Genomic DNA, 24,820 nt, shown 5'->3' on the forward strand with positions numbered 1-24,820 from the left:
AAACCACCGGATTAAACACAATGAAAGAATTATCAGATTAAGCTGAAATTGAGCATGTTCTAGTAACACATTCTGTCCATGATAAATGCAACTTTCAAAGCAGCAGCATCATCCTTTTTAAAGTTATTAGAATTGAATGTGAAGAGTTTGTACAGGGTTTTTAAGAAATGAAAATGAGAACCTAAAGACACACTTAATCACACTATTCTTTATAAAGGTGTTCAAGATAAATTGCTAAAAAACCCACACTTTCCTGTTCATTTTATGATATCAAATTTTAGCATAATGTAGAAGAAGACTTGCTCTTTCAGAAAATATAAAAAAGTCATGATTGACCCAATTGACCCTTTTTACCTATTTTCAGTCCTCACACAAAATCAGTGTGACTTTTTGTTTGTTTTGTGATTCACGGTCACATATTATATCCATATTTCGAGGCCCAGCCCTCAGTCGTATCGAGAACAAACATTTCTTTTTGGATTTTTGGTCTACATCGTCTACATCTGAGAGAGTTTGTCTAGCGGCCAAGCGGTTGAGAAGAAGGGTTATATTTTATGCATGCGCTTCTTTTTCTTACATTCTTATGGCATAATCGTTAGTTAGAGCGATAAGTACAGGCTGCCGAGAAGGGCGTGGTCTATAAATTATTATTTCCCTTGATGTCAACCAGAAAACATCGGCTGTCCAGATCATGCACCGGAGACATACATTTTAAGCTTTACTTTAAAACCGAGTTGCGTGACAAGTGAGAGTTTATGCGAAGCTCCGACTAATGACCACCATCTGCACTAATTAATGATTTTAATAATAATAATCCCAAAACTCATATGAAATCTTAGGATTGTGGATAAAATTAGACATCCTGTTGTCTGGAGTAGCAGTATTTAAAGGTCATTCCAGTATGGAAGTGGAGCAGTACGCACTTTTATTATATCTTACTTTAGAGTTGACCTTTGAGTGTGCAAGAGAGGACCTCCCTGGTCCCACGCAGTGTCGGGGAAAGGAGAGAACGGAGGACGGACATCATATCTATTTCACTTTGGTAAAAAGATGTGTATGTATTTCTTTGTCTCTGTAATAAGAAATCATGATTGAGGGGGAAAAGGGGGCGTTTTGTTCGTGCAATGGAGAAATAAAGTTGCAGAATTTCAATTAATGCACAAAGGGTGCAACGGGCTCCAAGTTCTGGTTTCGTTGTAAGATATAACCTTGTGTTATTACATCTTCATCCATGACAGCAGATAGCTGTGTAATTAGTTCTGTGTTTCGAAAAAATATGTTGATGTCTTTCATAATGACAAATGCATATTCTTATCAAGTATTACTTTTTTATTGATGGATATTAAGAATTGAAGTAAATTGAATTTAATGTTATTTTGTCCAAAGATATGCAAATGAATGTGTTGTCAAATATGAGCTAAACTCAAATCTCTTCTGTTCCCCATTATGAACACCTCTCGCACGCCGGCTGTGCTTGAGCTTCACTAACTGCAGTCAAAGTAAATAAATTAAAAATAAATAAATAAATAAATAAATATATGAATATATAAATATATAAATATACAAATATATAAATATATAAATATATAAATGAAGAGTTTGTTTGCAAAAACCGATAAGTCCATTTTTGAAGATTTTGAAGTACCGCCTCTGTCATAAAGTACAAAATAATACCTTTTAAATGATATATTGGTCACTACATATAAAGGTATATTTTTGAAGTTATGGTCAAAAGAAGCACAAATTTTCTTATTATTCTCTTTATTTTTCCTGACCTTTAATGGCAAATATCTCAATTTTACAAATACGGACTTATCGGTTTTTGCAAACAAACTCTTCAAATATATAAATATATAAATATATAAATATATAAATATATAAAAATATAAATATATAAATATATTAATATATTAATATGTAAATATATAAATAAAATAAATAAATGAAAAAATAAATAACTGAAATTTCTTCTGTTCCCCATTATGGACACCTCTCGCACGCCGGCTGTGCTTGAGCTTCACCAGCTGCAGTTAAAATGAATGAATGAATAAGTAAATGAATAAATTGATTTTGAAGCCTCCAGTTCTCGCAGACAACGCAAACCTTCACAACCTTGACCTTCACAATCATGTCCATTCTGTGCTTTCCCTCGCTTTGACCTGCTGTCACTTCAGTACTTTCACTCTGTCCCTTCTCACTTTGACTTTGCGTGATCTGTCATAACTCTTGCCTTGCTCTCCTAAGTTCAAGTTTGTCTTGACATTCAGAGTCCTTGCCCTTACCTTTGGCCCTTAACTCTCGCTGTCCTTCAGGCCTTTCTGCTTGCTTCTTATATCTTGACTTTCACCTGCCCTTGTGTCCTCGCCTTCCCTATGACTTTGAGCTCCATATCTATGTGCTCAAAGACGTCCTTCTCCCATATACTCCGCAGCGCGATAAACGTCTTTCTCGTGACCTTCATGACTGGTCCTCTCTATCTCTCTCGAACAAGAGGAGCTTGTTTGAAAGCGGTATATAAGATAGACTTAATGCTTATCTTGAGAGAAGTTATCAAGAGGAGATGGAGTGAAGAGTTTGTCAGCTAAGAGTGAAACCCGTGTTTGAACAGCGAGAGAGTAGCCAATGAAAGAGAGAGAGAGTCAACCAGTCCAGAAACGGTCTTCAGTCATGTTAGCTTATTGTATCAACCAGTCATAATTCCTCCACCGTGTGTCACCTCTCATGCCGGGCGAGACATTGTCAAAATCCATTCCTGTAAATGTGTTGGAGTGATTCCTCATAGTAAACTTCTTAACCGTGATTTCTGCCTGATGACTGCAATTTCTCCCGACTCTTGGCATTCATTGGCAATAAACTTCAACATATAACGGGACTTTATTTTGGGACTTTCACAGAATAGGAAATATATTCTGCCCATCTTCGACAAATACTAGTCGCTGTTACAATACTCTGAAATCGTGTAACAGAATTAGGAGGTCTAGGATTCGAATTCTGGCTGGTGTGTTCAAGGAGGTACTTGCCTAATACCTCCTTGGTGTGTTCATCTGTGGACAAGATATTTTACCCACAGTGTTCCGCCTTTATGCCCTTATACTCTTTTTAGTCTTTTATCGAGGCATATACTATACGAGATAGAAATGAACGTATTGGGCGCTTTGGTGAAGAAGCGTCAACGCCGAAGAGGCTACCCTAGGTAAATAAGACCATATTGTTATCATCATTATTATCATTACATGTATCAAAATAGATAAAAAAAACTGAAGCAGTTTGCCGATTAGAAAGTCGGAAGTCCGCTGATGAATGCGTGTCTATGCCGATGGCCCATGTCTGAACTTCTCATTTGTCAATAAAGCTGAAGTCAATGCTACTCCTTTCTTCATTATTTAACGAATTGCCCCCCCCCCCACACACACACACACTTAAACACACATGAATAAACAACGGAACAGGCATCGATTTTTTTTTTCCTCCCTTCGAGTATATAAAACTTTTATTTCAACATGAGCTCGTTACAGTACAAAAGTGGGACGCGACTGGAAGCCCCTATGGCGATATGGAGTTAAGGCAATTTGCGATCCAGAATTTCAGTTTCATGATATCATGACTCGATGCTTGAATGACGTCAGTGATCGATAGTGTATTCACATCTACTCTTGATTAAAACAACGAGGCACAAAATGTACTTTGATGGCTTCGAAAGAGGGTTACAGCTCGTTAATCCGAAGGTTCGTTATTCCGAAGGCTCTTCAGTCCGAAGATTCGTTATTCCGAATTTCATTTTCGGATCAACAAATCTTCGGAATAACGCCACAAATGTTCGGATTAACGAACCCTTTTTCATTTTCGGATTAACGAACCTTCGGAATAACGAACCTTCGGAATAGCGAACCTTCGGAATAACGAACAGCACCCTCGAAAGAGTGTTTCTTTGAAGAACGCAATGTGAAAGACATCAGGTAATCTGATTGCAATCAACTTGTCATAGCTACCTTGTTGACGGATGATTATATATATATATATATATATATATATATATATATATATATATATATATATATATATATATATATATAATGAAAATAGGTACACACGAATCTTTCGTGTTTCACACTTTGGCAATAACAGAACCTTTCTGACATACAGATTCATACCATGTGAAAGGCTTTTAGAAAGTCTGACAAAGATATAGGCTGTCAGCTGCCAATGCAATGTTAAAAAAAATAGTCAGATGTACATATCTATATAGTATATCTATATCGAGATCGATATACATATTTCTGGGCTCGACACTAGCGCTTGCTCGCATATACTAATTTTACGAAGGGTAAGTGAAATCGAATAGTAAAATTCACCAACCTATCTGTCAAGCACAATTTAAAGTAAAAAATGAGGTGAAAATAGGGGGGGGGGGGACTCTTCACGAAAGCGAGCCAAATAATGAGTGCAATTTAACGTTCACATGAAAAATCAATCATAATCCACAAAAGGTGACGTTCTTGTGAACAAATCCAGGATGCAACAAACACAGCGCGTCATCATTTTAGCTTGTAAGTATCAGAAACAGTGCTGAGCTGTTGACGGCCCGGAGCAGCGTTATATAGGGTGGCCCAGAAAGAACGGAACTCCTAAGATCTTTAATTTCAGCGATATTGTTGCAAATAGGCCTACTCGTGCGTCATTATTTTGCATACTATTGGAAAGGCCATTCTTTTTCAAATAGAATAGTATTTATCAGTGTACACTTAATTGAAAGTACGGGCTTTACTCCTAAGCCATTCATGAACTCATGTCACTGTCAATCATGCCTTTGAATAAACTTCACTATTTTCTAGCTAAATTTAGCATCTCAATGAGCCAAACAGGTTGTCTCATTCACAATGATAACGGACAATGACAATCACACCGTCCGCCCCACATTCCACACATTGTGAACGCTACTAGTTCTATGGCAAGCCGAATTCGTGCTGGTTTCGGTGTCTCTGAGAGTACAAAATGATCACATTTTGAAAATTGCAAGGGTTGACAAAAATGGTCCTAAAATCAAAACGCATCAACCAAAATTAAAGAACTTGCTGTCATTCTATTGGAAAAAGAATGGCCATTTCCAATAGTAGGCAAAATAAGTACATATTTGCAACAATATTGCTGAAATTAAAGATCTTAAGGTGTTCCGTTCTTTCTGGGCCACCCTGTATATAGATACCGGCTCGTAAGAGCTTTTGAGGTATCATACAGGTTGTGTGATCATCGGACAAAAACAGACATCTTGTCCAAGGAGCATTGAATAACGTCATCACCAAAATTACGGACATCAGAACCAAGGCTCCCTCATCTTCTGAATTACTTTTAGAAATCGAAAGAGAAGAATTAAATAAAGTCATCTGCTCGACTCTGTTCCATTTTGACTAAAAAAAAAAAAAATTCAAATTCATGAGCTTCATCACAGCTCTTGCAACCACTGATTCACAATGATAAAATTCAAATGCGATAAAAACGCCTTAATGGTTGAGATCGATGAGAAATGATTTTTGATTTTTTTTTCTTTATTTTAGTTTGAGGCATGTAGGTTTCCCTTTCGGGAGAAAAAAAAAAGAAAGAAGAATGAAATATATACAGATAGGTATAGATATATAATACTCAGAACATTGAAATCAAAATAAGGGTTTGTTTTTTTTCGATCAGGCAAAAGTCTGTTTACGCACGCACCTGCATGCGTACACCACCTAATCAGTGACATAAAATGACGCTCTAAAAATCGGAATATTCGTGGGCAATATCTAATGAACATTCGTCTGCGCGATGCATTAGCAACGACGCACTATGGACGGTCTAACAAATATGGCAATGTGGCTACTGCTAAGGAAATAGTTATGCATGTACATTGCGTCCTCTCATAAGGAAGAACATGAATGATGATATACATACAGTATATATCACTTCGATAGAAGCGATCAAAGGAGAGAAAAACGCTACCAAAGCTCAATCTTTATAGATTTGGGCATCCTTGCTTATCACAGTACACCTTAATATCACATGTTATCCCGCATCAACCCTTTTTACGTCCTCTGTTTACAATATTCATGATAGTTTTACACGTTTGCCAAGTCACCACCACGCCTCTCTCTCATCTCCACCCCTCTTCCGCCGACTCGTTCCCGCTCAATTCTTCCACCGCCCAGGAGGGACACATGGCGCTATCTTCACTATTGATTATTCAGAATTTTCCAGCCTTTTAGTCTTTCGTCATCATCTCCAGATCTTCTTTGCTTGGCTCGTCATGGATCGGTGATACCGCGGGCTTTATCAAAAACGTCAGCCTCTGAAAAGACAAAGGTATTTAAAAGCAGATCAAGGGGAAAAACACAGTAAATATTCGAATGTGATGCGTTACGTGCATTTAAATCAAGTTGTTTAGTGACTGAAATTGAACATTTTTGGCAATGAAAACAAAAGAAAAAGAAACAAGCGAAGACTTGACAAGAGTCAACCTATAACAAATGAGTCAGTCCCACAAAAAAAGAATAATAATAAATAATTGCTTGATACCGTCATAGCCGTACACATTTTGTACTCGTACCTTTAACTATGACAGTGTATAAGCCCACTTTAAGAAATTAAGCTTTGGTACTGATTATGTGCCGCCGATTATCAATCCATTCCGAAAATATTCCTTTTTACATACACCATGGATGCGATTAGGGCCTGTATTTATTATCATGACCAATCAAGTATATGCAACTTTGTTTGAATGTGTGTGTGTGTGTGTGTGTGTTTAAAGCATTTCGCGAAAGAAACACGGAATATTGGAATTAACAAGAAATCAGCATGCTTCGGTATGCAGCGATCAGAAAAGATTTTATTATAGAATCATTAGGAATGCGATTAAGGCCTATATGTATACATGTGTATATAAATATATATATATATATATATATATATATATATATATATCATATATGGTTATTCTTTGTTGTCTTTTTCAAAAGCATTTCGCGATATAGATATACGATTAATTCTTATCAAGCTAGTACAACTTAATTTCTGGTTGCTTTACCAATTTATAAATAGCACAGTACCAAAATTATGTTTTCATTTCATTTCCTTAAAAAAAAGAGAGAAAAAGAGCAATCTGATCACTGCCAATACCTCCACTGTTAGGTAGATTTTTTTTGGCACATTCCTATACTCACCTCGTGAACATTAGTGTTATTCGACTACGAGCAAAACGATGTTCAATTCCTGGAAATATGTAATAGCCACAGTTTCAGGTTGTTCCCCCCACCCCCCCCCCACCCCCACCCCCCCCCCCACCCCCATCCCCCCCCCCAAAAAAAAAAAAAAAAGAACACTCACACACTCTCCCTTCCCTTATTCTTATTGGGAGTCCAAATTGCTCATCGCTCATCACCATAATTATAATATGTAAAACATGTACCTCTTTTATCGTCCCATCTGCACGGAGTATTTTGTACAGCATGCCGGCCGGTATCCCAAGCATCGAGGAGAGGGCGAGACAGAAGCCCAGAGTTTCGGCGTACAGTGGGTACTCGTAGTCGTCATATGTCATGGGGCTCCATGACGTAATGCTGAAGATCCAAATGGCCTGATGGGGAGGAAGAAATAATCGTTATAATAAGACTGGATACTATAAAGGTAACAATAAAGACAATAACGAAGCTTTAGATGATGTTAACAGGGCTTACAAACTCTGCAGATGAAATGAAAAGAACACAATAAAAACATGTTTTGACAACAAGATCCTGTTTTGGTTAAAATATGGGGGAAATGCCACACTCCGCGTTTTAAATCTAATTAAGAAAACAAAAACAAACGTATCTTTGATTAAAAAACTAAATGTTCTCACTCTTACGAGAGATTACATCAAATGTAAAATATACCAGTTGGAAGCTCACTGATTAAGAATAATAACTATTATTTATATCAATTCATTTCGTGGTTATTCGATTATCATGTTACTACATGTATGACTGTTACTGTTACTGTTACTCTTTTTTATTCTATTTTTGCCATGCATTCTGGTGTTTCTTACGCAGTTCCAGAGGAGTTCCTTCTCCTTTAACGTACACCTATCCACCCATACACACACACAAAGTGTCGACAAAATAAGGTATTGCCTACCAATGAGAGTCCAGGCAACGAGAACATCCAGCAATACTTGAACCATGGTATAGGGCGAAACTGGACCATTTCTGTGATGTTGTTGTAAAACCTGTCTGCACCTGTTATCAGAAAGATGTAGCATGTATAATTATTTGTGGTTTTTTTTTTTCAACTCCAATTTAATAAAGCAACCAGTAAATGTTTTATCCTTTTTCCCCTGCGATAAGACTGAGAAAATAAAACGAGGCCCCCATCTTGAAATCTGCATAGAATTAGAATTGGAATATTTGCCTTCAATAAAACGACGTGTATTCTCAGACCTCAAGATGAAAAGTTTCGACATTATGTAAGAACATTTCCAAAGTTGTAGCTTATTCTAAATCTTCACTAACAGAATATTCGACAGCAATAATAGAACTGATTATTCTCCTTTTGATTTGCCAAACTCAACACCGTGTACAAGGTGGTTTTATTAGTGTGTAGGGTAAAATGCATGTTGACCAAAAAAAAAAAAAAAAAAAAAATGCTTAAAGCTTCCCCAGTATCGGACAAGATATAAGATAGGTATATAAAGTTTCACGCGTTTCCAAGACACAATGACACAGATCACAACTCATATCTCGAAAAAGAAGAGATATTAATGTCATCACCTTACAAGTCTCCCAAAGACCAGCACACAAAATTTTGTTTCCTATCCTTCACACACACACACACACACACACACACACACAACAAAAAAAGAACGAAATCATGTTCTCTTATCTCTTTTTATAACTAAGCAATTATGACTTTGATTAAGGGACAGGGCTCGTTTAGTTAAGCTTTTTACCGCAAGCATGATTTACATTAGCTGTTATTTTCATATTTTTCCCTTTAAATACAAACCAATACCAAGTTCAGAGGCAATGACATAATCACCTGAGCTGATTTACTTCTGTGGTTGCGACGAATATGACTGCCTAGAATTCTATTACTTACTGAATCTATGTCCATCTTAATGAAATTACTTTGATGCGAAATGGAGCATAGTGTTGCTTTGTACTCAAGATTTTTCTTCCTGTGCAATTGTTTCCATCATAAATCTGTTCCCACGTCTATTCACCATAGAACAGTATCCTAACCACAATAGCGCAGATAAGGTGCAGATAGTCCACCATTTTCACTTTCAGCTGGTTTATACGAGACACACACACACACACACACACACACACACACATACAGAGAGAGAGAGAAAGAGAAGGGATGTAACAATGGTATCTTACCATAGGCCCATCCTATTGCGACGGCTTCGAACAGAGCCAACCAAAGAAGCGCCATGCCACTTACGGCATAGGTATCGAATATCTGAAAGACGTACATCCCACCCTGTCGAGGAAAAAAAGTCAATCACAGACATGATGAGAGTGGGGATGAGATTGGTTCTACGGTCCAAAAATCCCAGAAGGAAAGCAGTGGCCATATATACAATAACGATAATGGTTATGGTGACAATCATGACAGAATGATTATCATTCTACGATATAGGTTTTCCGTCAATGATCTATTAGAACGCTTCATTTCAATTCTTTGAGCATTTTTTTTTTGTTTCGTTTGATACCATTCCTATTATTTTAGATTCTATTTGATCTATAGAGAAATTCATTTGATTTAATGATGCAAAGTTGGCATTCAATTTCACGCCAGCTGGATAGACGTTTTATTCTTTTACCCAAGTACCAATTTCAATTTCATTTATAAGCACACAACTTCGCACTTAAAACGTTCGAATTCAATCAGCATCTGTTTTCACAAGTTCCATTATTCTGTATAATTCATTTAGTATTTTTACACTTTAAATCCAACTTTTTCCACATTTACATAATCTGACTGTATAACTTTATTTTCCATTCAAAGTTTCCATTTAATCGGTTAATTTCAATCGTATTTTATGTATTTTATTTCTGTCTAATATCTCCTCCAGTCTCTATTTCTCGGATTATATCAACATCTATATTTACATTTTGGACCCATCCGTTTATATCCTTTGGACCTTTCCAATGACCACATCATAAGCTACACCAATTGGTCCAGCTGTAGACCTGTCCCCCCCCCCCTCCAGAGTATCGCAAGTTATGTAGTCTTGCTGATTGTCAATGGGTTCAGTCAATATAGTTCTGCCTGTATATGTGGCATTCAAGATATTCATATTGTACTCTTCCTTGGGTCGCCGGTGAAGTCGTTTTTAAATAAATGTATATCAATTGTATGGAAGTGGAGTTACACAAGCTGTTGCCTCGACGATGGTTTCTCAGAGGAATGAGAAATTTCAGTGTATAAGGTAAAAGTCCCATTTCAGGGCGTATTAAGTGTGTATAATTCACTCAAACAAATGAGTAACAACAAAGAACTTAATAGTAACGAAAAAACAGTGCCGAATTGTGCATTTTGAATTAGAACGTTGTTTTTAAAAGTTTATGTGAGGAAACTATGGTCTTGCATGCTGATGAAAAAATAGAATGAACTAGTTAGCTTTTTATGATATGTCGATCTCGGTGATCATTCCACTTCGCTTGAACTTGTTGAATGATCGCGTCGTTAAATTGAATGCAAATGTGACGAAAATAGGTGGAAAACTTCTAGCAGTAATAATAATGATATGATTAGCAATGATAACAACAATGGTAACACGGATGTAGGTGATCCCGTCAGTTTCATAAGTTTAACATTCATATTCGTGAAGATGCGTTCAAATACACAAATGAAATCTCTTCAATTTAGAAAGTGAACAACTGAATTCGTCAATCGCTACTCAGTTCAACGGTAAATCACCAACTTGCATTCGATTTCAAATTTGAAATACTGATTTTTCTAGCGTGCATTTAATATTGAATAATACGCAATTAATGGCGGAAAATCAATTTCAACATCTAAACTATGTCAAGCCATCTTAATAGAAGTATGATTAAAAAAACAAAACTGAGAGAAAGAACCGGTAGAGAAGCCGAAGATTGCATTGACTTTGTTACCCTTGTCACCATGCTCAAGGCTATGAGGTATGACGTCATGCAAACGGCGAAAACGAATAGCTCTCTGCGGTAAGGCTTTCGTATCCAGTGAGGAAACAGATCGCTGATCGCTGTCACGAAACCCTCTGTGGTGACGAACTGACGAAAACAAAACACAAAGAAACAAAGAAGCACACATTCACTAAAGCACCGACAAAACACATTCCGTTCATCTACAATAGTAGAAAGCTTCTTTGGCTGTGTATGTTGTGTGTTATGCCTGTATAATGGTCTGGACTTTACATAGCAGAGCTTTACACCCATATACTATCTAATTAAATACCAACAAGACGTTTTCACCTGTGAATTAAATTTATGGATATACCTACGGATGAAGAACTATTCAACGCCTTTGTTCCTGTAAGACACTTCTGTGTTTCACCGATTGAAGGTGAAGAGGTGGAAAGGGCTCTATCAGTTAGTCCGATGTCTATGACCACGCTGTTCAAGTTTCGGTCTTCATTTTGTTTTTCTTTTATGATGGTGTGACAATTTCAGAAACGTTCACGCAAGATAGTTATGTTTCATGATACTGGGAAAAAAAAAAGAAATTGAATGAGTGCTAGTGACCCCTTCCCTCTAACGCTGCAATCTGATGGTGAAGACTCATGTAGCATTTTTAAGGGGAGAGTGAGAGTGTTCATTAACATGGTAACGGTCTCCTCTGCTATAAAACACTGTTCTTCTAATAGTTTGTGCCAACTTGAAGCTTCTAACATCTCAAGAAGTTTAAGGGATTTTGACTTACTTGACTATCTAGTCCTACCATGAGGATCATGATAAAGAAGACCACTGCCCAGAAGGGAGCCAGGGGCATCAAGGCTATGGCACGAGGATATGCGATGAAGGCAAGGCCTGGTCCTGGAAGAACAACGAAAAAAAGAAAAAAGACGCACTATGCAAATCACACTCAAGTTTTCATCGGGCCATTAATTCCATATCCTCGTTTTCTGGTCATCAGACAGAAGTAAAGAGCACCGTGGCCATCAAGTGTTCTTTATTTAACACACAGTTATGAGGTGTTATAAAATATTATATAAAAGTCGATCCCTAGGTCCCTTCACACTATAGCGTATAAGCTAGCCAAAAGTCCAGATACGCTCAAAATGCGCTCGAATTCTCGGGCAAAATCTGGTTTTCAGACGTTCGCCTAACGAATAATGAACATTTGCTAGCCAGCGAGTATCCGAAATATTCGTAGCATTAAGGAGTCATTTGAGTACATTCATGATAGCATTCTAGTCCGTATGCTTTCCTGTTCATCAAAACATTCAACAATTTCTTTTCAAAATTTCCGCCATGTTCACCAGTCTTTTTAGTAGTGATATAAAAAAGATAATCGATTTTCAGTACGTTTGAGTGTTTCCTAAAATATTATATTAGCGCTTGTTTGAAAGTTTTTAAAGAGCGGACACTGGAACAAGAAAAGAAGTTCACCACCAATAATTCCATGAATCAATGCATAGCAATCAATGCTATTCAGTACAATGTTAAACAATTTGAAAGGACAAATCATTAAGTATAACACAAAATGTATGTACGAATGATTATGTAGAGAATAAAAGAACTAAGCACACTGTGCAATTGTTAACAAAATACAAACAAATATGGCGATGGAAAGGAGTGATCCACTAAAAAGCAAACAGGAAGCAAATGTCACAACGAGTTATACAATATATATATATATATATATATATATATATATATATATATATATATATATATATATATATATATATATATATATATATATATTAATTCCACTTTATCAAGATTTTTAGGTTTCCCATTTGTTCATATGTCAATACGATGATGATATGTTACTGGTGAATGATTGTGACAATTATTACTGTATAAAATCAACATGCTGGTAAAGGACCTATTTCGCCATGCACTCCTTAAATACGCGCTCACCTTTCGACGCCACTTGGTCTATGGGAACCCCTTGTTCGTGCGACATGTAGCCCAAGACAGAGAAAATGGCGACTCCACCCAACAGGCTGGTGAAGGAGTTGGTTGCAGCAAGGATCATGCTATCCCTGTTGAAAGTCGACAGAGACTAGAATGAAAGTGCGCCATCTTATTGATGTCTACCTTCTCCCGGCATTTGACATTGCTGCTGTTTTGCCTGATTATTCCTGTTAAATGATGATTATGATCCTAATTTCCAGTACACAAGGAGAGTCTTGAATTCAAGTTTATCATTCCTACGCAATTCATGCATTACTGACTGGAAGATTAGGGAAATAGCCCATATTGTACAACAAACGAGTATTATACAAATGTGTGCGAGAAAAGTCACGGTATCCCCCTGTTTATACCATAGATAAAATTATTATCAAAACACGTGTTTCGTGGTGTCACCGAATGCGAATTTTCTACAGTGTCGTGCAGAAATGCATATCCAAGGGGAAAACGCCTCTGTTCTTGTGCAGTGTCGAAATGTGATTCAAGTGAATAGAATGATATACAAGAAAGTACCTGTAAACGTTGTGGTGATATTTGTTATAGCTTCCGAGCGAAATACAAGCTCCAAGACCAATGGCATATGAGTAGAATATCTGTGTGCCGCCATCCATCCACACCTAGTGGGCCAGAGTCGGGGGGGGGGGGGGAGTGAAAAGAAAAGATAGAGAGAGAGAGAGAGATTATAGAAGGCAATTGACACAATACATAATACAATGTATACCGAAGGCCGAGTCAAGAACATAGATATCATGATTTAGAATCAGAAACATGTGACTAGTGAGTAATGCATGCCTCGCTTTGAATAATGGTCCCAAAGGTTTCAAATGCACTGCTGTTTACGTAGGGAGCGGCAACATTTATGATGTACTCCAGGATACAGTAGTTTGCTTTATGTTGCAAGTTTACTAGGCCATCTCCCTAACCATGCTCTACTTTAACAAAGACGGTCCCATGCGTTCCCAATTATTATCATTTTTTTAAACTGTGTTGGAAGGGTTCTCTCTGCTAGTGCACCTTCCATTGACAATGATTTGTCATTCTCTTTCTGCATTTTCCTATGCATGTTCCTACTGCATAATGTATATTGATGCAGAAAAATAATTGATGCAATTATGCTGACACTGTTTAATTTTGTCATGATTCATTGACTGGCTGATTAATAAGTTGATTGACTTATTGAACGATTGATTGATTGATTAATTGATTGATTGATTGATTCATTCATTCATTCACTAAGAGAGTGAGTGAATGAGTGATTGTTAATCGCTGATTGTTGGTTGTTGATTGATTGATTGATTGATTGATTGATTGATTGATTGATTGATTGATTGATTGAGGTCAATATAACACTTCCGTAGAACAGAAAACAAAACAGCAATACAAGCAACATATTAGATAAAAGAAACAACCTTTTTACATTCATCAAAATACGGAACGTTTTCCACATTGGATTATCATCTGGTACCCTGGGGCAAATTGCCATGGACAGGATTGCGAGTAGCTTTTTGTTGGACCTTCATACACAAATCCTGTTTTTAGTGGGACCACGTTCTGCTTGCAATGGGTGAACAAAGATCATCTCTTATCAGACGAGTTACATTATATATAAATGCATGACCCTGTTACATAAGCTCGCTTCTGTTGACATAGACGTCAAGACATATTATGAACGTGATTTTAAGACTGAGCAACTGAAGGAGCGCTTCTATCAGGTGATTTGCAAGTGACTATGAACTGTAAAAAGAAATTCTAAACCAAAATTCCTATATATACCCAAATGATAATCTTTTTTTTTTCAACTAGTTTTTTTTTTATTTTAAAGAAATCACTTATGTAAGTATGTGAGTGTGGGTGGATGTGGGTGCTACAAGCCCCCCCCCCTCCAATTGTCCCCCTCCAATTTGTTATTAGTACTAGACATCAGTTTCTTACAATGGAAGACCGTAGTTTTAGAAGTTCGAAACACTAGACAAGATTGCGAATTGGTAACTGATGGGATATGAGCTCAATTTTGTGTTAAAGGTTTTCAATCGTTCTCGAACGGAGACTTAATAACTGTCATAGAGGAAAGTCACATCCTAGAAAGCTGGAAAGAAACTATATCTGCATATCATTGTTTAAACAAAGGCGATGAAATTAAAAGAAGTACATCTACTGTTCTCGTGGTACAAGAATACTTTTCAAGTATAGTAAGATTCGACTGACTCAGAAAATCACGTGACTGCTCCTTTGACACCGAAAAATCTTCAATTAAAAAAAATCTTCAATTAAATTCAATTTCATTCAAGTGATTTTATTTCCACATTAAGTAATACAAAAAAAAATAAACATAACGTTTACATGAGTACATAATATTTTAAGGAACATTAAATCACATAAGTTTCAACAAAACATGGATTCAATTATAATAATATTACTTTGTTTTTAGATAAATAAGCAAGTAAGCAATACAATTTCATTTTGTAACTCTCACCCATGGAAAAGATGAAATCACAAGAGAAGCATAGCTTGTAAGTTTTGTGAATTACCCTAGAAGATGAGGGCACCTTAAGATCCGTCAAGGACTCGATGTAAGAAAATTTTGATGTCATGACGTCAGGAGAAACAAACAAACAAAATCTTGACGTTATTTAAAATGCTTTCGATTAAAAACAAAACAAAAACAAAACAATTTTCAAAAAGCAGCTATCATGTTTACATGTAGTGTCGATATCTAGCATTCGTTGGAAAAGCAAAATCCTGTCGCTATACCTTTCCGTCTCTCAAGCGACGTAGGTCGGGTTTCACGTAGTACAGTAAACCGTTCGCTGCTCCCGGCAGAGTGACCCCGCGGATTAACAAGGCAATGAGAACGATGTAGGGGAAGGTGGCAGTGAAATAGACCACCTTTGATGTGATGGAGAAGCAAAATGCAGACAGCAATGATTAAGGACGCATCAAGGAATTATAAAAGTGAAATACCCTAAAAAGAGAAGAGTGTCTTAACTAAATTACTAGTACTCTCTTGTAAGCCTTAGTGAAAAAAAAAAAATGGGTAAACTGAGAGAGAGAGGGCAATAATTCTAATCATGGTACAGTTCCACATTATCACTTTGCATCTCTCAGGCAGGAACATGTTATGTCTTTGTGGGACAGCAAAGAGTTTCTTTTCGTAAAGTCCACTGTTTTAGCAGGACGTTCATCTCAACTCTTTAACATATTTTTTGTTGTTGAAAATATAAACTGCAAGGTCCCAGACGTGTCACGGCATCTACGATATTGTGTAAATGTGAAGTGATGACAACAACAACAACAACAACAACAACAGCAGCAGCAGCAGCAACAGCAACAACAACAATAACTTAGGACTGAATAAAAAATACTCAGTGACTCAAAACAGAAATAATCAGAGCGTGACTAGATTTGCCACACTCAATACTTCCCAGAGACAGCATTCTAAGAATGATTCAGTAAACGCTTTGTGTAAGCATGCTGTTTTGTTCGTGATCTCGACATTAACAGCGTGAGTCTAAAATCAAATCAAAACGTTGCAAAAAATATAGGTCATATATATACGCATAAAATTATATATATATATATATGTATACCTATACATATATATATATATATATATATATATATATATATATATATATATATATATATATATATATATATATATATATATATATATATATATATATATATATTTATATTATCTTCACAACTTCGCAGACGCATTCCCATTTTAGTAACTATACATGGAAGGTGTAAACACCAACCTTTCCTGTCCATTTGACCCCTTTCCAGATACAGAAGTAACAAAGAGTCCAGACCAAGAACAGCGACAAGGCCAGGTGTGGGACGACACCTCCCATTTCATGCAGACCACTCGATATCTGAATGACTTTATTCCTGTTGGAAAAATGGAAGGATAATCGGTGTTACATAATTGTATTATGGTTGGACGGAAATACACAATTAACACGAATATACACAAAAACAAACACAAACACAAACACAAACAAACACAAACACACACACATACACGTACACACGCACACACACACACACACACACACACATACGCGTCTATGGTGGAAACCGAGGACCTGTTTTACCCATAAGAATTTTACCACATAACCGAGAACCTGTGTTTAAGTAGGACTCTTGTCAACGGTGGACTCATTCATATTATATTACCATCCAACTGAGGACTTATTACAATAATGCTAATCGAGGACCTACAAACATGTACCCCTACATGCAAAAGCAAGCAAAAGCAGACCGTTTGGAGGACGTCCTCGGTTCTCTGTGTGTCCTCGGTTTAAATGTAAAGCTGGTATGTGTGTCCTCGATCGTTCTACACCATGGGTTAAAGTGCAAACGAACAACACACTATTAAGCAGATGCGCATTGACACGTATACACATCAATCAATATGTTATGAGATCACAAAATCAACAGAACGCCGCAAGACCCGATTTTACATGAGGACTCTGTGAGAATTGTGTAAATCTATTATAGTCAATCTTAAGTTTTAGATCTTCTGTAAAACCGATTTTCCTCAACACTAGTCTAAAGTTTGGCATCATAAAAGTTGCAAATCGTCTTTTTATTTTCTCAAATAGTGTGATAAAGTATATGACTTAGAAGTATTTTGTCATATCTCAAAAACCCTTTACATAAATCTCCACTTTTACCTAGAACTTTTGAAAGGATAATTTTACTGCATTGAAAGTTGCTATTTGTCATCAACATAATGTACTTTATTAGTGTGATAATTTCAGCTTAATCTGTAAATCCCTGCATTGTGGTTATTATGCTGTTCTATAGGACCTATACATCTATAATTTTTCCCCATTCGGTCATTGCACAGAGTACCGCTTGATGAGATAAAGCCACTGAATAGACCCTGTGCCTCCTTTATCAGTAAACACTTTTGCAGAGGGTGCACTTTACATAATTTCTATTATTTAGATGGGTTCGGAAAGTCCATTTGTATAGATTTACGCGTCATTCTCTGAGATTTGAGTCTGTTCTTTAAGGATCCGCCTTTCACTAAAAAATCCACGTCTGGTGTTTTTTGGTTGGTTTTGTGATGGAAGGTAACATGACTAGGCCTACTTTCGGGAAAGCGTCATGATTTCCGCTACTTAAAGAGCGGATGATTGATCAAAACATGGGATATCGCCCAATCACATAGGACAAAATTCCTGAAAATATAGAAAGACGCAGTAACATCCAAAAGATTGAACTCATCTGTTCATACTATATAGTTGAAAACATTTAGTGGAACGCGCACGTACAGACTCAATTCAAGTGCATTATATGAGTTGGTTGCAGCCTCAAACACACAAATGGAAAACAAACACACAGAATTGGAAATTCGCCAATGATGTTAACAAAGGGGAAACAAAATGGGAAAGGAAGAAAGAAGCTATACCACCCTACCCCCCCCCCCCCCCACCCGCCCCCCCCCCCCGGAAAAAAAAAATATCAGAGTTTAAACTGGTCATATACAACTATTATCTAGTATGATTAGCAAAGTCAATGAGTAATAGCACGTAGGCCTATCAGGAGGATAAATTCTTGTTTTACCCATTTATCCTACCTTACATAGATTATTGCTCGGTGGTTTGGGGAAATAGCAACAAAACATACCTTCTCGAACTACAACGTACTCAGAATAGATATGCAAGACTGGTTCTAAATGCGGATTATACTCAACTACCAAAGAAACCCTATAAAAGTCTTGGGCGGCAAAGTGTCGAAAGTAGAATCAGCTCCAAGTATTGTATTGATAACAAATGGCTTACTATTGTGCAGCATCATACTACTTGAATGATCTTGCCACAAATCGTCCCAAATATTACGTCACCCGCCATTCTACTCTAAATCTACTGTTTATTCCGAAGTCCTACACCGATTTTATTTTCTTTCATAGCAACCTGTATTTACAACAAACTCCCAACCTATTTTCGAACGGCAACAACACTCATCTCCTTTAAGACCCTAATACAATCAAATAACTTCTCAGTGCAGATTTATCGCAAATTCTGGTTTAGTCTTTTATGATCTATGCATTGACTGAAGCCATAACTGTTGTGTGTCACGTTGGTCACCCTGGCTTGTTATGTAGTATTTGTTCTGTTATGGGTTTAGCTTAATCGTTTCTGTTTGTTTGTTTGTTTGTTTGTTTTTCTTATTTAGTTGGTTTTGTGTTTGATTTGGTATATTTTGGTTTTGTCGTAATTATGATACTATAATCTCTATGCACATTTAAGTCCATCTGTGTAGATTTACGTGCATACCAGAGATTTGAGACTGCTCTTTCAGGTTCTGCCTTTCACTAAAAAAAAAAAAAAAAAAAAAAGAAAAAAAAAGTCAATGAAATAAAAAAAAAAAAACATCCACGTCTGGCGGCTTTTTGTTGGTTTTTTGTTGGTTTTGTGATGGAGGGTCATCACAATAAACGTCATGATTTTCGCTGCTTAACGAGCGAATGACTGATCAAAACATGGGATATCCCCCAATCAAATAGGACAAAATTCATGTAAATACAAAAAGACGCAGTAACATCCAAAAGATTTAACTCGTCTGTTCGTAATCAGTTTAAAGCGTAGGCCTACATAGTGGAGCGTGCACGTCGCGATAGACTTCAGTTCACATTAATAAGGCTATATGGGCACTCGTGTAGACGTTTATTTTAGTGAAAGTTTGACATTTTCTATCGCAACAATCCCTCTCTTCTGTTTTGCTGCTCATTCTGAGACATTCATGTCCCACTTGTGAGAACGGATACACTCACTTTTGAGGTTCTGAATTATAGTTAAAATCCTTGGGGGAAAGCGTAAATTTGCAGGAATGGTTCTGGATGGTGACGTTGCCGTGAAAACACATTCAGGATCGTTTATCGACTAAACATAGTCTCCATCAACTACAGTTTAGCAACCAGCTTAAAGCATTCTTATTTCTTGATTTTAATTTTGATCAATCTTCTCGAAAGGAAAGAAAATTTGTCCATTGAACGGGGCCCCATTTGCCTGGTTTCTTGTCGGTTTTCCATCACTGAGGTCTATATTCTCACCTTAGCTACCAGTTTGATTTTGTTACTGTTTTTCCCCATGTAAATCATGCATGCACTACCAAAACATGACTGCATGTATACGAATGGAAATAATGACAACATGATAAATCTATAATACATAATTATTCACAATGATTTTTAAAGTAGTTGAGCAAAGTCAATGAAATCAGAGAAGTCAACGATACCTATATTTCCAGTTTAATAGAGAAAATGAAAATGCAGGAGTCTTTTATCTTCCAAGTGTTTGATATTGTAGTTGGTTGCAGCCTCAAACACACATATGGAAAACAAACACACAGAATTGACAATTCGCCATTGACAGACAGACCTTCTCAAACTCCAACGAACTCATTAGGGATATAATATGCAAGACTGGTTCTAAATGCGGATTACTCAACTACCAAAGAAACTCGGCGGTAAAGTGTCGACAGTAGGATTAAGTATCAGTATTGTATTAAGGTTTTTTAAAATACTAAACGACTTCCATGTATAGCACCGTACTTGAATGATCTTGCCACAAATTGTCCTATATGTAACGTCACCCTTTCATTCTACTCTAAATCCACTATCTATTCCGAAGCCCAATACCGAATTAAAAAAAAAGGACGATCATTTTCTTTCAAAGCACCCAGTATTTACAACAAACTTCCAACCAATATTCGAACGGCGACAACACTCATCTCCTACAGACCCAAATACAATCGATTAACATATTACTTCTCAATGCAGATTTATCAGAAATTCTGGTTTATTCTTTTATAATTTATGCACCGACTGAAGGCACAACTGTTGTGTGTCACGTTGGTTACCTTTTCTTGTTATGTATTATTTTGTTCTGTTATGGGTTTAGTTTCTGTTTGTTTGTTTGTTTGCTTTCTTGTTTAATTGGTTTTATGTTTGATTTGGTATATTTTGCTTTTGTCGTAATTATGTTACTATATCTCTATGCACTACGCAAATAATAAGTTCCGATCTGTATTGGATATGAATGCCAACAGGGCTTTTTTTTTTAAAGCAAGCCTTTTGGCTCTGAAAAGACTACCCTGTTTTTAAATAAGACTGAACAAATAAATGAGTAAACAAAAAACAAAATAAAACACTTATTCCACGTGCCAATCATTGCTGTTTTCCATTAATAACTGCTAACTCAAAAACTCTGTCGCTAATAACCAGAACACTTAATTATACGCTCTTGGCATAAGAAATTCTCGAAAGTTGTACTGGCTTTTTGCTAACCAAAGTTCCGTACACGTAGAACCTTTTTACTACATGCGCCATCGGTTAACATTACATGTTATTATATGATGACTGGCGGGGAGGGAACACTGTAAAAACATCGGTGTTAGATTTAACACCATGGGTGTTAAATCTAACACCGATCAAGCTTCAATAAAGGACCACACCCACAGGTGTAGAAAATGTATTGTGACGGTGTTAAAAAGTGTTCACCCGGCACTTCGTGGTGTTAATTTGACACTATGGCTGGTGATATTTTTGACACTGCGCTATTAAAGAGTTAATTCATTAATGACACCGCATGGTGTTGATTTGATATTGTTGGTGTTAATTTCAATGGTATAACACCCGTCCAGCTTCAATAGGAGACCACACCAACTGGTGTTACTGTGGTGTAAATGTGTTTACACTTTTTTTTTTCAAAAATCAAGTACTTTATCGGAAAATTCTTCATCGTCTTGTTCAGCATTAACAAGAAATTCAGTCCCTAAGAAACTACTAGTATTAAAAAAAAAAAACCAAAACAATTCTATATTTTGAAATGACACCCGGAGGTGTTAATCTAACACCATGAATGAGCACCGGAAATTTAATACCAGCTCGGTGTTTCATTTTTAACACCGGACTTTTTGCAGTGAACATACCGAATGATATGCTATTGAGGAACTTGTAGCCTCCTGAAATAGCATTTTAAGCCCTGAGGGTGGAACGTTTGATACATGTTCCCGACAACAAAAGTCATCATCTGTTATATTATATGAGTTAGTCAAATCTGCTTTGTCACATTGTATAGGATGTAGACAAATTTATCCAATCGATTGCATGAAAAATATGATCGTTCAATCGTTTGGTATCGTTTGTCATTTGTAACGTGAAAATGTCTTCCCATAGGAGAACATTACGAAAATGTTCTGCCCATGGGCGAACATAACCAATGTGCCTCCATCACGTGACTGTGTTTAGCCAATCACTAACCGGTATTTGACTAATCCGTTTAATATTCCCTTATAATGCACACGAGTATATAAATGCCAAACACCCTTCGCCTCTTGCTTTGCTAATATACTGTAATATAATGTATGATACGTATATGATATAACATAACCCACGACTTACTCCCAGAACTCTTCCACGGGGCTTTTGGCGTGGAATTCTTCGCAGGTGAAGTTCGTTCCGCTCATCATCTCCTGGACAACGAGAATGCTGTCGTTGCTGAACAACGTCTCGTTTACGCAAGTGATATTGACCTAGAAATTAAAAGTTATTATAGAGAAGAGAAAACGAGACAATTCCAGAAACGGTTTGTGACTGACTGAACAGTGACAATTAGCTGAACGAAATAACAATTCGAAAGTGAAGGGTGTGGGAACTTTTATCACGACGCCCTTATCAAATTCGCGAAATTCAAATCAAATTGAGTTATTGTAGACAGATTGTCATTATAGTGCCTTATCCATCAGTGATACCACAATGCCATGTTGGCCTATCATGCTAAATTACATAATAATAAGCCCATTATTCAATTCAGTTCAATTCAATCTATTTTCATATTTCTCAGTGAAAGAATATACATCAAATATAGTAAATTAAAGTGAAACACAATATCCGGCTAGGATTCAAAATAAATTATTACAAACATATAGAAAATGGCGGTCAATCTTTGTAAGTTTGGCACTATGTATAAACGATCAAGAAATGTGATGGAACCTACCTAAAAGCAAGCTTGTTGAGCGTAGGTCCCAATTTTTAACAGAGTGTAAAAAAAAAACAACAACAAAAAGAAACAGACGAGGAGCACGAATGCGATATAGGACGAAAATGTAGAAAACAAAAATAAAAGGCAAGAATACCCGGGGATATGGCAGATTCTTCTCAAATACAGATAGGGAAAACAAACAAACAAACAACCACATTCTGCAGACGTATGAACTATTGTTTTAGCATGCAGTGTTAACGATAAATGGTGTTATAATACGATTTGAACAAATGAAAAAATTATACCCTGTTGCAAAACCCCAAAGAGTCGGCCCTCCTTGCTGCAGAAGACCTGCCAGGTCCAGAAGGGACAGGCGTATGCGTTGTCAAATGATTAAAAACTAGAAATGTCGCTATGGCGACTGATGCCTCCGCCATAATGCATGATTCTCCCAATAGGCGTATAGTACAATGTCTTCACAATGTGTGATCCATGACAGTTTCACATAACTGGCAAAATATTGAAATGACAGGTTTGTCAGAAATGTCTTGAACTGGGTTTGCTTCAATTTTTTAAGAGTGCAGGTACACATGGGGAATTGAGAATTTGTACCTGAATTCTGACAGACCTTTTTATAAGTTTATGCATTGAGTAATTTCCAAGGTATGAAGACAGAGTGTAATGACGGTACAAAATGGATTTTTTTTTCCTGGCCTTTGACCCTTAACCTTTGACCTTTGACCTTCTGGCTTGAAATTTCCCAGAGAATCTCCATTAGGTAATGCATGTACATGTGTATTAATTTTTGAAACTAATAATGCAAGCATTGCATATACTAGTATATGAGGGAAATAGTAAAATTTTGAGGAGATGACCTTGACCTTTGACCCCTGACTATTGACCCATGACCCCTAAATTTCCTAGATAATCCCTGCCAGTCAGTACATGTGTATGTACCAAGTTCCACGAAGATACATTGAACCATTTGCGAGAAAAGTGATATTGCAACATTTTCACCTAACCTTGACCTTTTGACCTTTGACCTTATGACATGAAACTCTCTCTGGAGAATCTCTACGCAGTAGTACATGTCCACACCAAGTTTCAAGAAAATACCTTTGGGCATTGCATAGATATGGGGGAAATTGCAACATTTGTAGCATTTGACCTTGACCGTTTGACCTTTGACCTCTTGCCAATGTCACTAAAATCTACTCCACTAATTGTCCTATCATACATCATCCTTGGACCAAGTTTGGTGAAAGCTGCTTCATCCAGTTTTGAGTTATCACGTAAACAGATAAATTTTAGGATTTGACCTTGATCTTTGACCTTTGACCTCTGTCCGATTTCACTGAAAAACTAATCAAGTAATTGTCCCATTATACATCATCCTCCAACAAAGTTTGGTGAAATTTGCTCTATCCAGTCTTGAGTTATCGCGTAAACGGATACAATTTCATGATTTGACCTTGACCTTTGACCTTCAGCCGATTTCACCCAAAATCTAATCAAATAATTGCCCCATCATACTTCATACTTGGACCAAGTTTGGTTAAATTCCAGTGAATATTACTCAAGTTATCGCGTAAACGAAAGCGGACGGACGGACGGACGTACGGACGGACGGACGTACGGACGGACGGACAACCCGAAAACATAATGCCTCCGGCACCACTTCGTGGC

General features: G+C 36.8%; 1 protein-coding gene across 1 annotated transcript; it reads right to left on the reverse strand.

Moving 5' to 3' along the window:
- Nucleotides 1-5,561: 5,561 nt before the first annotated feature.
- On the reverse strand, nucleotides 5,562-22,654 carry LOC140246263 (sodium- and chloride-dependent GABA transporter 2-like). Its single transcript, XM_072325725.1, has 11 exons — nucleotides 22,555-22,654; nucleotides 16,895-17,027; nucleotides 15,885-16,019; nucleotides 13,647-13,750; nucleotides 13,080-13,204; nucleotides 11,914-12,026; nucleotides 11,127-11,264; nucleotides 9,384-9,486; nucleotides 8,140-8,240; nucleotides 7,436-7,603; nucleotides 5,562-6,319 (listed from the first exon to the last, which is right to left on the reverse strand). The coding sequence occupies exons 1-11, from the start codon at nucleotides 22,620-22,622 to the stop codon at nucleotides 6,233-6,235; spliced, it is 1,275 nt and encodes a 424-aa protein (XP_072181826.1). The 5' UTR covers nucleotides 22,623-22,654; the 3' UTR covers nucleotides 5,562-6,232.
- Nucleotides 22,655-24,820: the final 2,166 nt, after the last annotated feature.

This window comes from Diadema setosum, chromosome 2 (assembly GCF_964275005.1).
Source record: "Diadema setosum chromosome 2, eeDiaSeto1, whole genome shotgun sequence".
Classification (NCBI taxonomy): domain Eukaryota; kingdom Metazoa; phylum Echinodermata; class Echinoidea; order Diadematoida; family Diadematidae; genus Diadema; species Diadema setosum.

What these genes read in the sequence shown, in the direction of transcription:
- LOC140246263 (XM_072325725.1), bottom strand. Translation starts at nt 22,622, where the DNA reads ATGATGAGCGGAACGAACTTCACCTGCGAAGAATTCCACGCCAAAAGC. An exon ending in GGGTCAAATGGACAGGAAAG is followed by an intron (nt 16,020 to 16,894) that starts GTTGGTGTTTAC and finishes ATCACATCAAAG; the next exon opens with GTGGTCTATTTCACTGCCAC. An exon ending in AGACCAAGTGGCGTCGAAAG is followed by an intron (nt 12,027 to 13,079) that starts GTGAGCGCGTAT and finishes TTGTTCTTCCAG; the next exon opens with GACCAGGCCTTGCCTTCATC.